The sequence below is a fragment of the Schistocerca americana genome, chromosome 2 (assembly GCF_021461395.2).
Source record: "Schistocerca americana isolate TAMUIC-IGC-003095 chromosome 2, iqSchAmer2.1, whole genome shotgun sequence".
Lineage (NCBI taxonomy): Eukaryota > Metazoa > Arthropoda > Insecta > Orthoptera > Acrididae > Schistocerca > Schistocerca americana.
Genome location: NC_060120.1, coordinates 848,076,723 through 848,092,198, shown reverse-complemented (window position 1 = coordinate 848,092,198; position 15,476 = coordinate 848,076,723). Strand labels below are relative to the sequence as shown.

At 40.3% G+C, this 15,476-nt stretch overlaps 1 protein-coding gene across 1 annotated transcript in view; it reads right to left on the bottom strand.

Moving 5' to 3' along the window:
- The window catches only part of LOC124594484 (sphingomyelin phosphodiesterase-like), a 148,684-nt gene that overhangs the window by 36,858 nt on the left and 96,350 nt on the right, over nt 1-15,476 (bottom strand). Inside the window, exon 6 of the mRNA XM_047132860.1 lies at nt 2,682-2,854. Within this exon, the coding sequence (XP_046988816.1) occupies nt 2,682-2,854 (173 nt within the window). The remainder of the gene's footprint in view (nt 1-2,681; nt 2,855-15,476) is intronic.

Here is a 15,476-nt window from a genome sequence, read left to right as displayed (position 1 = left end):
TAATGTTTTCAGTGGGAATGCAAGTTCAAAGAAATGGGTTAATGTATCAATGAAAGTGTTGAATTTTTCATTTAGATCATTCATTTTGTACACTCCTAGCCATTTTTCTTTCTGTAATAAGTTGTTGAAGTAGTTCACATTATGCTGATTATAACTTCGATATGCTGTTCTGAAAGACATTTTGTTAATAATACTGCCTTGTACTTTTATGCTTAATATTTGAGCAAGATGATCACTAAAACCTGCATTGAAAATTTTTAGTGAGGTGTTGTGTAAACTCTTCTTGACTAGAAACTGATCAAGAGCTATTTGGCAAGTTTCTGATACTCGGGTAGCTGCTTTTACTTCAGCCTTTAAATTGTAGGATGTTGGAAGGTTCAAAATGGTCTCCCTATTTCCACTATTCGTGAGGAAGTCAATATTGAAGTCACCACAGATTATCAATTCACAATCCATTTTATTTAATTTATTTAGCAATGACTCCATTTTGTTTAAGAAAAGTTCAAAATTCCCGGACGGTGATCGGTAAACTGTAGCAATAACCAGGTTGAACTGACAAGGGAACCTCCCCATCGCACCCCCCTCAGATTTAGTTATAAGTTGGCACAGTGGATAGACCTTGAAAAACTGAACACACATCAATCGAGAAAACAGGAAGAAGTTGTGTGGAACTATGAAAAAAATAAGCAAAATATACAAACTAAGTAGTCTATGCGCAAGATAAGCAACATGAAGGATAATTTGAGCACAGGAGCGCTGTGGTCCCGTGGTTAGTGTGAGGAGTTGTGGAATGAGAGGACCTTGGTTCAAGTCTTCCCTCGAGTGAAAATTTTAATTTTTTGTTTTCAGTTTATGTGACAAACTCTTATGTTTCCATCAGTTTTTTGGGAGTGATTATCACATCCACAAGAAAACCTAAATCGGGCAAGGTAGAAGAATCTTTTTATCCATTCGCCAAGTGTACAAGTTAGGTGGGTCGACAACATATTCCTGTCATGTGACGCACATGCCGTCACAAGTGTCGCATAGAATATATCAGACGTGTTTTCCTGTGGAGGATTCGGTTGACCTATGATCTTGCGATCAAATGTTTTCTGTTCCCATTGGAGAGGCACGTCCTTTCATCTACTAATCGTACAGTTTTGCGGTGCGGTCGCAAAACACAGACACTAAACTTATTACAGTGAACAGAGACGTCAATGAACGAACGACAGATCATAACTTTGCGAAAATAAAGAAAGTAAAATTTTCACTTGAGGGAAGGCTTGAACGAAGGACCTCCATTCCACAGCTGCTCACGCTAACCACGGGACCACGACGCTCCTGAGCTTACACTGGCATTGATATTGCCTATCTTGCACGTAGACTACTCAGTTTGTATATTTTGCTTATTTTTTCATAGTTCCACACAACTTCTTCCTGTTTTCTCGATTGATGTGTGTTCAGTTTTTCAAGGCCTATCCACTGTGCCAACTTATAACTAAATCTGAGGGGGGTGCGATGGGGAGGTTCCCTTGTGAGTAATTTTTATAGCTGCAATTTCATAATCCTTTTCGACATTTGCCCTAGTTAAGTCAGGTAGTGTAATAAAATCTACTTTATCCTTTGTGTAAATTGCTACCCCACCCTGCTTGCTGTTTTTCCTTCAGTAGTAAGCAGCCAAGACAAATTTGTTTATTTTCATATTCTGGATTAATTCTGGGTTAAGCCAGTGCTCAGAAATGCATAACACTGAGATATCATTAAGTTGATGTGTTAATAGAACGTTAATTTCATTGATCTTATTACGCAGGGATTGCACATTATGGTGATAAATTTTTAGTTCGGGCATATTCACGATAAAAAAATACAGTCTGAATCATATTTATTTAATGTTAAACAATGGAAAGTCCAGGATGGACATTCACACAAGTACAACTCACACACCCATGATGTGATTTGTGCTTCAGTGAATGTCCTGTACTATTACACCCCCATGTTAACAATAAAGTTTATTGCAGCTAAATGCTCCCATAAATTATTTGATCTGTGAACTGGGTTCACCTAATATGTCATTTTCAGTAGACCATACATACTTTTTGGTTAATGGCTGCATCAGAAGGTGTGAAGAGTCACCATTTATGTGATACTTCTAATTGAAATTTTATTGTAAAATGTAATGTGGTTGCTGCTGCTCTCTATCGATAACAAGGTAAACATGAAAAGCTTCCTACCAAGTCCAGTAACCAGAAGCAGTCTTCTAGTAAGCAACTCCCAGACTCCCAGCGGGTTCTTATGCTGCCTTTAACCAAGAAGTATAGTGTGTGCAAAGTGCCGTGGCCACTAGATGCGCAGTCAATTGAAATCACTTCAGTCATAAATAATTTATGGGAGCATTTGACTACAATAAACTTTATTGTTAAAATTCATGAAAAATTGATGAAAAAATGGCAAATAGTAACATCCTTATGTTGGCTCCCAATCATTCAGGACGCTGCAGGGTACTCCTCTGTTTCTGAAAAGAGGTTATTGATTTAGAATGGTCTAGTAAAGTCTACATTGACTATATTATACATTTAGTTCAAAGAATGTTGTGCTTTCTTATTTTGAAGGATTAGAAAAAGTAATTATACCTTTAAAATTATCTTTGAAACTGCAGGCAAATTTCGCAATTCCTCTAGTATATTGAGAACTGGACTTACTGGTTCTGAGGATGTGCATCATGATTGCCAACTGCTGGAAAAACAGGTGCATCATCGAATGCTTGTTTCAGTGTTGGATAAAAAAGCTGGAATGACTCATTATTCCTTTCTTTACTTGTCTCCCACACTCCATGGTCAATTACATCACCAGTAAAGTAAACATAACTGATGTCCTGTGGAGCAAAGAATTTCAGAATTTGCATTGCCAAAACTTTCATATACAAGTTAAATTCACATAATATCTTGTTATTTACTATCCCATAAGACTCTTTTATTTTAACGCAATTGAGCCATGGAAGGTTTTACCAGTACATGTAGTTTTTAACAACTTGCATCGTGCTGCTGGTATGCAGTCTTTGCCACTTTTCACTATTCTGGTAGAAGAATGAATTTTATTGTTTAACAAAGGGAGAAAAATCGCAGTAAAATATTAATACAATTACAGAATGAATTCAGAAGAAGCTCACAGCACACTCACTCACTGTGACATTAACAGACAAATCACTGAGTCACATTCTTATTGATTAAAATCCAAACATTAATTGACCCTTCAGTGTTTTCTATACAACTCATCAAAATATCCACTGCTGGCAAGATTCTTGTATTAATCACTCACATACATGCCCACTGTAAATAAACTGCTTCTGTAACAATTACAAAGAGATCTTTTCCCTAGGTGCTGTAATTATGTTAGGAAACTGAAAGTGGTTTTTGCAGGACTTTATTGGTGCTAATTGTAATGTATATCTAGCTGCCTTCTTCTGGCATATAAAAATAAACATAACTCTTGGAGGATTTCCCTTTAATAGTACACCATACTGCAGATTTGAGTGAAAGAAAGTGAAACAAGATTTATGTACTAAGTAAAATCAAACAATGGAAAGTCCAGGGCAGAATAATGACAATATTATGAGAAAGATACGTTGCTACTCACCATACACAGCATACACTGAGTCACAGGAAGGCCCAATGAAAAGACTGCTACACATTTAAGTTTTTGGTCAAAAGGCCTTCTTCTGAGGCAGAGAAAAACACACATTCACATAAGCATAACTCATCCGTGCATGACAACTGTCTCTGGCCACTGTGGCCAAGCTGTAGTCTGAAACTGCACTTGGTGATAGAAGTAATCTGGCTTGGGTGGTGGGGGTAAGAAGGAGGTTTGAGTGGGAAGGGTGACGGACAGCAGAGTAGTGGTGAGGGAAAGTGTAGTGCTGGTTGTGGAAGCAGGCATGTGTTGGGGATAGGGTAGGGTTGCTACGTACAGCTAGGAGGTTTGGAGGGGGAAGGAAGGGAGGAAATGGGAGTGGAAAAGGAAAGAAGTAGAGAAGGACAAGAAGACAAGTAGGTGTGTTGGTGGAATGTAAAGCTTGTAGTTCTGGAGTGGGAGCAGGGAAAGATTAATAGGTGAAGGGCAGGGACCAGTGAAGGTTGGGGCCAGGGATTATGGGAGTACAGGATATATTGCAGGGAGAGTTCTCACCTGTGCAATTCAGAAACATTGGGGTTGGTAGGAAGGACACAGATGGCACAGGCTGTGAGGCAGTCACTGAAAAGAAGCACAATGCGTCCAGCAACATGTTCAGCAAGTGGGTGGTCCAGCTATCTCTTGGCCACAGTGTGTTGGTAGCTATATATGTGGGCAGACAGTGTGTTATTGGTCATGTCCACACAGAAAGCAGCACAATGGTTAGAGCTCAGTTTGTGGATTGTGTGATTGCTTTCACTGGTAGTCCTGCCTTTGATGGGATAGGAGTTGCCTGCAACAGGCATGGAATAGGTGGTGGTGGGAGATGTGTAAGACAGGTCTTGCACCTATATCTACTGCAGGGATATGAACCATGAGGCAAGAGGTTTGGAGTAGGAATGGACAAGGATATTGTGTAGGTTTGGTGGGTGTTGGAATATCACTATGGAGGGGTATGAAGCATAGTGGGAAAAATATTCCTCTATTCAGAGCATGATGAGAGGTAGTTGAAACCCTGGTTGAGAATGTAATTCAGTTGGTCCAATCCTGGTGGTTCTCAGGCATGAGGGGCGTGCTCCTCTGTGGCCAGATGGTGGGTATGTCAGAGGTGGTAGATGACTGGAGAGACAAAGCATGAGAGGTTTGTTACTGTACAAGGCTGGAAGGATAATTTTGGTCCGTGACGTCCTCAGTGGGACCCTAGGTATGTTGGAAGAGGGACTGCTCATCACTATAGTTGCAATAACCATGCTTATGGATGTTGGATACCTGCTCCATTCACCGAAACCAGCTGCCATCATTGTGTGAAATGGTCTGAAGATCATCACATATTGCCTGAAGCCAGTTACCATTACCAATAAATATTTTATTGCAGTCAAGGTTATTTGTAATTCAGTTGTAGAATATGTGCACATTTACTGCTTCAGAAGAAGGCCTTTTGCCCAAAAGCTTAATTGTGCCCACCTGTGTCACAACCTCTCCTTTATATGGCAAGCAGAAAAATCATTCATTCCATAATACTGTCATTGTGTATTAACTAGTTGCTCACACATCATGTTAATTTCTACAAACAAAATAGATGGACAAGTCTACTGCACAAATCATTGATTTGTAGAAGTGCATGATGGCTATACTATTGCTTATATTCCATAACAAATTACCACTTGCATAGAGAAGCCATGACATTGCTAGCTTTTGGAACTAGAGATTGCTGTAATATTAGTACCTGAAGTAAACAAAGGTGTGGAGGAGTAAGAGTACCCTATGGTTACCCTGAATATTTGAATGATGTGCCTCATTCAAGTTGAAATTTAGAGCCTCAGAATTTTTAATCTTTTACATGCTATGATATTTAATTATTTGCTTGCAAAATCATTTTCGATTCAATATATGACTGACACTAACAGAGAGAACAGACAGGACAGAAAAAACTGCTATTATCAATATGAATGGGTGAAGACTCCACAGATTTCATCAAGTCATAAACAGTATGGATACATTAGATGTCCTCGGTGTCTAATATTGATTTTGGGCCAACCTAATTTTCTAAATTCTGTCAACAGGTCTCATCCCAGCCAGAGAGGCCTATAGGATTAAGATCTTGATCCCAATCTCCCTCTCCCTCTCTGACACACACACACACACACACACACACACACACACACACACACACCTATCCCCCTACATGATGCCTGCTGGACACACAATGCCAGGATTGCAGTTGAGCAGTTGGACTGGGGTAGGGTGGTGGTAGCATGGGGTGAGGTGGTAGAAGGAGAGAAAGGTGAGAGGTTGGAGAGAGAGGTTGTGGAGCAACCCGCAGTTTGGAGGGAAGCAGCCTGTTTGCTGGCTAGGAATGTGGGAGGGAGGGGTGGCAGGTACACCACTACCCTTCAAGTCCTATCCTGCCCCCAGTGAACTTCCTTGTCAACCCTTGACAGCATCCACACCCTGCCTAGCTGACCCTTTCAATTTGTCACATCCTTCAAAACTTCCTTCCATCACTCCACAAAATCCAGGATCCATGCAAATCCAAAACACTGTTGTTAACCTTTCCACACCAATCCAACAAAAGTTTCAATCCTTTCAAAGAGCTCACCTTCAACCCCCATTCAAGTTTAACCATGTTGGACTTGTCAAAGATCTACTCTCCTTCTCCCAGTACCCCCGGTGGAAATACTTCTTTGCCACCAAACACTCCAACCAAAGCCAATCTAATTCCAATATCGAACCTTGTCTCTTCCAGTTCATACCACCATTCAACTGTGATCCTTCACCCTTCCCACCTAGTCACCCCTTGTTCAACTTCTAGGAATTCCTTATCTCCAACTCAGCCTCACCATTCTTCCCTCAATCTCTTCCTAAGGATACTAACCTTCAAGCTGAGGAAAGGACAGCCATACACAATCTTGAAACATATTCTGACTTAATCACTCTCCCTGCAGGCAAACCTCCACCATTGTCATGATAAATTGCAGTGACTACCTGACAGATGGGTTCCACCAACTGTCTGACTCTTCCCTCTACAAGTTTTGCCACTATCATCGCATCCCTACTGAAATCCTTTCTCCTGAGACCATTACCTCCCTCGTCCTACTAACACCCCACATGCACACCTACATGCTTTCCTAAATCCATAAACCCAACAGTCCTGAGTGTCCCGTTTCTAGCTGTTATTGTGGTACTGCTGAAAGAACATCTGATTTTGTTGACCACACATCCAACAAGTTGCCTGAAACTTGGTCTCTCACATCAAAGATACTAACCACTGCCTTGATCGACTATCCTCCATCCTCGTCTCTTTACCTCCTGGATGCCACGTCCCTGGATGCCACGTCCCTGTATGCCAACAACTTTCAAGCTCATGGTATTTCTGTTATCAAACAGATAGTGTCCTTCAGACTCCAAATCCACTACCTCATTCCTCACATGCCTTACCAAACATAGCCAGACCACTACTTCTCCTTCAAGGGGAAGTTATACTGCACAACACAATTAAAGGATTACTCTTTTAAAACCCATCATTGTTTCCCATTGTGATGTAAAAACTTTAAATTTGTCTCAAAGATGCCTACAACCTTCCTCTACAATGATGCAAAACTGTGGTGTGTTGTGACATCACCTGCGTGCTCAGTGGTGCTTCATACAGCAAGGTGTCGACACATGGGAAAAAATTTTTACCACAGTTCCGCCCAACACAACTGTGGACAGGTCACATGATGGGAAGGTCATCACACCCCTTCTTACTCACATTTCACCCCTTTGTTCGACCTCTCTGTGATGGATGTGAAAAACTTGACACCCGCATTGAGATATATTAATGAAAGTAACCTTTGGAATTTTCATAGCATGTTGCATAGTGTTGAATGGGACAGAGACCCAAACAAAACTGTAGACTATAAATGTGAGTCATTTTTCTCTCATTATAAATACTGTTGTGATGTTGCTTTCCCCCTCAAAAAAGTAAAAATCTCTCTCAAATCTAATTCATAGTTAACTGCAGGAATTATGAAATCTGCAGGTACTCTTAGAAATCTGGGTTGGCATTCAAAGCGTAATGCAGCTTTAAAACCATATTATTCATGCATCAAAAAAACTGAACAATGATTTAATTATCAGAAAAGGCAGCAATAAAACCAAATCAGTTTGGAAGGTCATATACCTTAACATTGGCAAATCCAAAGTGACAAATGATAATCTTATCATAAAAAAGGGAGGAAACGTTGTTGAAGGCCCTCAATGCGTTGCCAATATGTTCAATGACTATTACATTAACAGTGCTCAAAATCTTATCAACAAGCTGGGGAACTCAAAAGGTAGTAAGTCAAAAGTTCCAGCAAATGAAAAGACAATGTTTTTGTACCCTGTTATGCATTCAGAAGTAAGAAATGCAATTAACAAGCTGCAAAATAAAAATGTCCTGTGGATGTGATGGTATTCCTGATAAGGTCATAAAATATAGTGCAAACAAAATAATAATTGAACTAGTTGATATCATTAATACATCATTTAAAACTGGTGAATTCCATTATACATGTTAAAAAATCAATAGTAAAGCCACTTTATAAAAAAGACTGTCCATTTACCATACACAATTATAGACCATTGTCACGACTTTCAGGTTCTGCTAAAGTAGTTCAGAGGATTATATATGAGAGACTGTTGAGTTTCCTAAACAAATGCAAAATTCTAACCAATGCACAGAATGGATTCAGCCAAAACAGGTCTACAGAAACAGCTGTATATCACTTCTTGGAACAGGTTTTAACTGTAATGGATAATGAGGACTTAAACTGTGGAATACTTTAGATCTATCCAAGGCATTTGACCTCATCAGCCATGATATTTTGCTAGAGAAACTGTATTGCTATGGAGTACGTGGAAAAGTATACAGCTGGTTTCAATCGCATCTGTACAACAGATATCAAAGTGTTGAAATAATACATAATGGCAAAAAATATTACTCAACATATCTGAGAGTCAACTGTGGTGTACCCCAGGGTTCTGTTCTAGGCCCTCTGCTCTTCGTAGTTTTTATTAATGATTTTCCTAACCATCTAACAAGAGCAGAATCAGTACTTTTCGCAGATGATATGAGCCTTTTTATTAAGGGACTTAGTGAAGCTGACCTACAAGAAAAAATAGCTTCAACAATGAATGAGACAGCTGAATGGTTCAGGACAATTAATTATAAATGACAAAAAAAACCACTTGGATGAACTTTGTGCACATAAGGATTAAAGTAAAAAATAACGTAAGAGTAGAGATTGGGAAATGTCTGATAAAACAAACTTCTTTTACAAAATTTTTAGGTGTATGGCTAGATAATAACTTGAGATGGGAAAAACATGTTGAACTATTGAATAAAATACTTAGTAAATACTGTTATACATTAAGAAAACCGAGCAAGGTGGCGCAGTGGTTAGACACTGGACTCGCATTCGGAAGGACGATGGTTCAATCCCGCGTCCGGCCATCCTGATTTAGGTTGTCCGTGATTTCCCTAAATCAATCCAGGCAAATGCCGGGATGGTTCCTCTGAAAGGGCACGGCCGACTTCCTTCCCCATCCTTCCTTATTCCGATGAGACCCATGACCATACTGTCTGGTCTCCTTCCGCAAAACCAACCAACCAACCATTAAGAAAACGTAAAGAAAACTGCAGTTTTGAAACAGTACTATGTGCCTACTACTCTTACATTTATAATAATCTAAGACATGTTATTATTTTTTAGGGGAATACAGGTTTCACAAAAAGTTGTTTTAAGCTCCAAAAGAGAGCTATTCGTATTCTGAAGGATGTTGCCAACAGAGATCCATGTAGAGGACTCTTTAAGGAGTTGAAAATGTTGACCCTCCCTAGTTTATTCATCTATGAATCAGTATGTTTCCTAAAGTCAAATCAAGAATTCTGTTCTCTAAACAGTGAAGTACATGACTATCAGACCAGAAACAGGCACAATTTCCGTAGAAACATACATTCAAAATTCCTGTACCAAAATAGTGTGATATATCTACCCAAAATAATGTTCAATGCCTTACCAAAAGAAATAAAAAGCATACAAAACATACATATATTTAAAAAAGAATTAAAGAGGCTACTATTAGGTCAGAGTTTCTATAATGTTGATGAATTTCTTTGCTATCTAAACAGATAGTGCTCATCTTTTGATTTTTCTGCGTAATCCTTCATTTTTTTCCAACTTGCATGTAAATAGAAGACAAAATATGTGAAGTTTAATTAAGAAAAATATTAAAGTGTAGTTAAGAAAATGTTATTCCCCTTAACGAATTTTTCATTGTATAAACCTTGTAAATTTTTTTTCTCATCTTTCATGTAGAAAGAAGACAAAATATGTAAAGTGTAACAAACAAAATGTTATTTCCTTTAATTGTTAAAAATATAAATCATGCTCTCTCTCTCTCTCTCTCTCTCTTTCTATATGACAATTCCTATGTCATGTATATGATAAAATGGATGATACTAAATTGAATTGAATTGAATCATATGGTTTTCTTGTGGGTGGCTCAGAAAACCATTTCGGACACCCTGCCACTCAGAATCAAAATGAAAAGCTCTCAGGGAGTGGCATAAAGACCATCAGTGAAACCACCCCTTCACTTGAGACATTGACTGGCATGCATTTTGTGGTCAAAAATGACAGTTCACAATGCAGTGAGCAAAGGATGACATTCTTGACATCTTTGACACTGCTGACACCCCAAGGATGCTCCAAACCTTATCTAAGGATGTCATGGGCTGGCAAGCTGACTGAACATGATCACATCCGTTTAGAGTGCAGTGCAACCACAATTTTTGCTTTGGTGTACAGTCTGTAATGACTAGGGAACATTCAAAACCATTCAATGAAATCTGAGTGCAATCTGAAGCAGCAAAGGACACTTATGCTTTCTCAGCCTTTCTGTTTCATGCCCACCTGTGGTGTGATCATGGAAGGGTATGACACTGACACTTGTATGAATAAAACAGCAAAGTGTCTCATTAAGACCATTCAGTTAGGAAACACTGTCAGTGATACCTGCCCAGGTCTGTTGAGCACTTTGAAAATGTACCAGCACAGAGAAAACCTGTGACGAGAGCCCTAAGCACTTGCAGGCAATCAACCCCTTGACATGCCTCAGATCCTGCATGCCTATCACCTGGCATAGAGATGGACTAGAATCATGTGTAGATCGGGTGGGTGACGGAAGATCACTTTAGGGGCAGAAGAAGGGATCTTGGCTGGGAAGTCTCTCATGATAAATAACCATAGCCCTGGCAATGGGTATGGTTCAGTTTTCCAGTCCATGGTGATATCGGGTGATGAAGGCACCGCTTCTTTGGAGTTGATTCTTTGGGGTGAGGGGAGGATTAGAGGTGTGTGGGGATATGGCACGGAAAATCTATTTGCAGACTAGGTTTGAGGGGTAGTGCCTGACTGTGATGGCCCTCATGAGACCCACAGCATACTGACCAAGGGAGTTCTCATCACTGTAAATTGCAATCTATGGGTGACATGGCTGTATGGGAGGGATTTTTTGGTGTGGAGGGGATGTCATCTTGAAATACAGGTGTCATTGGTAGTTAGGGGGTTTAATATGAACAGAGGTGTGATGGAGCCATCAGAGAGGGAAGGTAAACTTACAGAAAGGTGGCACAAGGGGTTGAGAAGGACCAGGCGAAGCAGGTGGTAGAGAAGGTGTTGAGTATGTGAAGGAATGAGGATAGAATTTATTGGCACTGACGCCAGATCTTGAAGATATCATCAGTGAACTTTAAATAGGCAGGGAGTTTGAGGTTTTGGGAGTCTAGGATGATTTCCTTTAGAGGATGCCATGTGAGTGCACATGACAGTGCTGCAAGTTTGTTCATACACATTTCTTTCAAAGGAGAAGTAGTTGTGTATCAGGGTGTAGTTAGTAAAATGTATGAGGAATGGGTTTGAAGCCTGTAGGATGTTGGGAGCAGTAGTGTTCCATAGCAACAATGGCATGGGTATGAGGGGTGTTGATGTATATGGAGGTGGCACCAGCAGTGATGGGTAGGAATCTAGGAGGAAAGTGCTGGGGAAGGTGGATAGTTGGCGAAGGAATTGGTTAGTATCTTTGATGTGAGAGACTGTGTTTTGGGTAATTTGTTGGAAGTGTTGGTCAACAAGTGGGGAAATAGTTCAATTTTTTTTCCTGACTAGTCTTAAGTAACTCACATCAAAATCCTCTCCTGTGACAACCTTTTCATCTCAGGGTAGCACTTTCATCCTACATCCTCAATTATTTGATGGATGTATTCTAATCTCTGTCTTCCCTTGCAGTTTTTAGCCTCTACTGCCCCCTCTAGAACCTCTGAAGTCCATCCCTGATGGCTTAACAGATATCCTATCATCCTGTCCCTTCTAGTCATCAGTGTTTTCCATATATTCCTCTCCTCACAAATTATGAAAAAGAACCTCCTCATTCCCTACCTTATCAGTCCATCTAATTTTCAACATTCTTCTGTAGCTCCACATCTCAAATGCATAAATTCTCTTCTGTTCTGGTTTTCCCATGGTCCATGTTTCACTGCTGCACAGTGCTGTGTTCTAAACATACACTACTGGCCATTAAAATTGCTACACCAAGAAGAAATGCAGATTATAAACGGCTATTCATTGGACAAATATATTATACTAGAACTGATATTTGATTACATTTTCATGCAATTTGGGTGCATAGATCCTGAGAAATCAGTACCCAGAACAACCACCTCTGGCCATAATAACGGCCTTGATATGCCTGGGCATTGAGTCAAACAGAGCTTGCATCGCGTGTACAGGTACAGCTGTCCATGCAGCTTTAACATGATACCACAGTTCATCAAGTATAGTGACTGGCATATTGTGATAAGCCAGTTGCTCGGCCACCACTGACCAGACGTTTACAATTGGCGAGAGATCTGGAGAATGTGTTGGCCAGGACAGCAGTCGAACATTTTCTGTATCCAAAAAGGCCCATACAGGACCTGCAACATGCAGCTGTGCATTGCTGAAATGTAGGGTTTCGCAGGGATCGAATGAAGGGTAGAGTTACGGGTCGTAACACATCTGAAATGTAACGTCCACTGTTCAAAGTGCCATCAATGCGAACAAGAGGTGACTGAGACGTGTAACCAATGGCACCCCGTACCATCACACTGGGTGATACACCAGTATGGCGATGACAAATACATCATGATGCTGTAAACAGAACCTGGATTCATCTGGAAAAAATGACGTTTTGCCATTCGTGCACCCAGGTTCATCGTTGAGTACACCATCTCAGGTGCTCCTGTCTGTGATGCAGCGTGACGGGTAATTGCAGCCATGGTCTCTGAGCTGATAGTCAATGCTGCTGCAAATGTCGTCAAACTGTTTGTGCAGATAGTTGTTGTCTTGCAGACATCCCCATCTGTTGACTCAGGGATCGAGACATGGCTGCACGATCTGTTACAGCCATGCGGATATGATGCCTGTCATCTCGACTGCTAGTGATATGAGGCTGTTGGGATCCAGCACGGTGTTCCGTATTACCCTCCTGAACCCACCAATTCCATATTCTGCTAACAGTTATTGGATCTCAACCAACGCGAGCAGAAATGTCGCAGTACGTAAACTGCAATCACGATAGGCTACAATCCAACCTTTATCAAAGTCGGAAATGTGATGGTACACATTTCTCCTCATTACATGAGGCATCACAACAACGTTTCACCAGGCAATGCCAGTCAATTGCCGTTTGTGTAAGAGAAATCGGTTGGAAACTTTCCTCATGTCAGCATGTTGTAGGTGTCGCCACCGGCGCCAACCCTGTGTGAATGCTCTGAAAGGCTAATCATTTGAATATCACAGCATCTTCTGCCTGTTGGCTAAATTTCGCGGCTGTAGCACATCATCTTTGTGGTGTAGCAATTTTAGTGGCCAGTAGTGTACACTCCCAGAAATTTCTTTCTCAAATTAAGGCCTGTGTTTAGTACTAGTGGACTTCTCTCGGCCAGGAATGCCCTTTTTGCTAGTGCTAGTCTGTTTTTTATACCATCCTTGCTCCATCCATCATGTGTTATTTTGCTGTCTAGATAGCAGAGTTTCTTTACTTCATCTATTTTGTGTCCCCAGTTCTAATGTTAAGTTTATTACTGTTCTCATTTCTGCTATTTCTCATTACTTTCATCTTTCTTCCATTTATTCTCAATTCATATTCCGTGCTCTTTAGATTGTTCGTTCTATTCAACTGACTGTAGCTCTTCTTCACCTTCACTGAGGATAGCATGCATCTTATAATTGACATAGTGATGGCCCTCAGCCACACATCGGTCCTAGCAGTCCCATATGGTCCCAAATCGCTACGACCGTCTGCTAAGGATGAAAGTTTTTTCTTCACATGCTAACTTCTGCCACAAGCTGTCAATTCTGCCATGTGACTGGATACTATGGCTGCCAGCGACCAGTTCAAAGAAGGTAGCTTGGGTTCTGGTGAGGCTTCCGCCAGCCTAGATTCATTCAGTCCCGCTCTTCTCCTCGTGGTGTCAGCATTGTTTTGGTTCCACACCTGCATCCCGATGGACACGCCAAATGGTGACATGCATGATGGCTCTAACTAAGATGGCGGCTACAGTAAAAGTTAAGCAAGTGTCCTTCCAGAAAAACTTAAATTTTGCCGTAAAAAAGAAATCATGTGAAAATTGTAAAGACGAAATCAAGAAACTGAATGAACGCATAACGAGCTTACAGTTCATAATCGGCAGTTTGAAAACCGACATTTGGAAAATACAATAAGAAAATAGTGAACTGAACACGCTAAAACTTGTGCGAGATAGTTCGTCCGTTACGGAAAAGTGGTCAAATGTAAAGTGCAAAAACAGCAAGTCCAAAGTGCAAATTCGGAAAACCTGCGAAAGTTACGCAAGCTTTGTGCATGAAAACACATTTCAAGTACTTTCGATCGCCGATAGTGAAAATGCAACTTACAGTTCGCATGAACGATGGGAAAAGCAAAAAGGCACTTTGGGGAATAAGGTAAGAGAAGAAAATTTACTGACGCAAACAACTGTGAAGGAGGTCAATATAAATGTGCCGACCAAAAATTGTGTCGAAGTGTGTAGTAAAACAATACAAAACGATTCGCAAATTGTGAACTCCAATAACAGGAAACTGTTTGTGTTTTCAGACAGCCATGGTCGTGGACTTCCGAGTAAACTAAAAGAAACAACTAAAACATTTTGGTATGGTATAGTGAAACCAGGAGCCCCAATTAGCGAAATTAAAAAAATTACCGAATCTGCAGAGGCAAAAAATCTGCATGATAAAGACTTCGTTGTACTTATGGGAGGCGCAAACGATGTCTACAAAAATGAAACAGCGAGTGCAACGCGCGATCTTAAACAGTGTCTGAGGAACCTCACTCACACTAACGTAATACTTGTCAATATTCTGCATCGCTATGATCTTGTAAGATGGTCATGTGTTAACAGGGAAATAGAAAGTGCCAACAGTCAGTTTGCAAAAATCTGCAAACATTTTAAAAACGTGAAATGCTTTGATATAAGCAATATTGGACATAGATTCCACACGCAACACGGACTTCACCTGAATGGCTTGGGGAAAGAATATCTGACAAGCCTGATAACCAGGGTAATAAAAAACCTCCAAAATAAATTCAAAACCAAAACGATAATTGCACTGCCATCGCCTGACTCCATAACGAAAACGCTTAAAAAAAATCTTTAGAAACCTCATCAGCAGCAGCAAAACATGTAAAAAAAAGACCAAATTTTAACAGAAAGAACAGTGGACATCGATTTCAACAACAAAAGAACT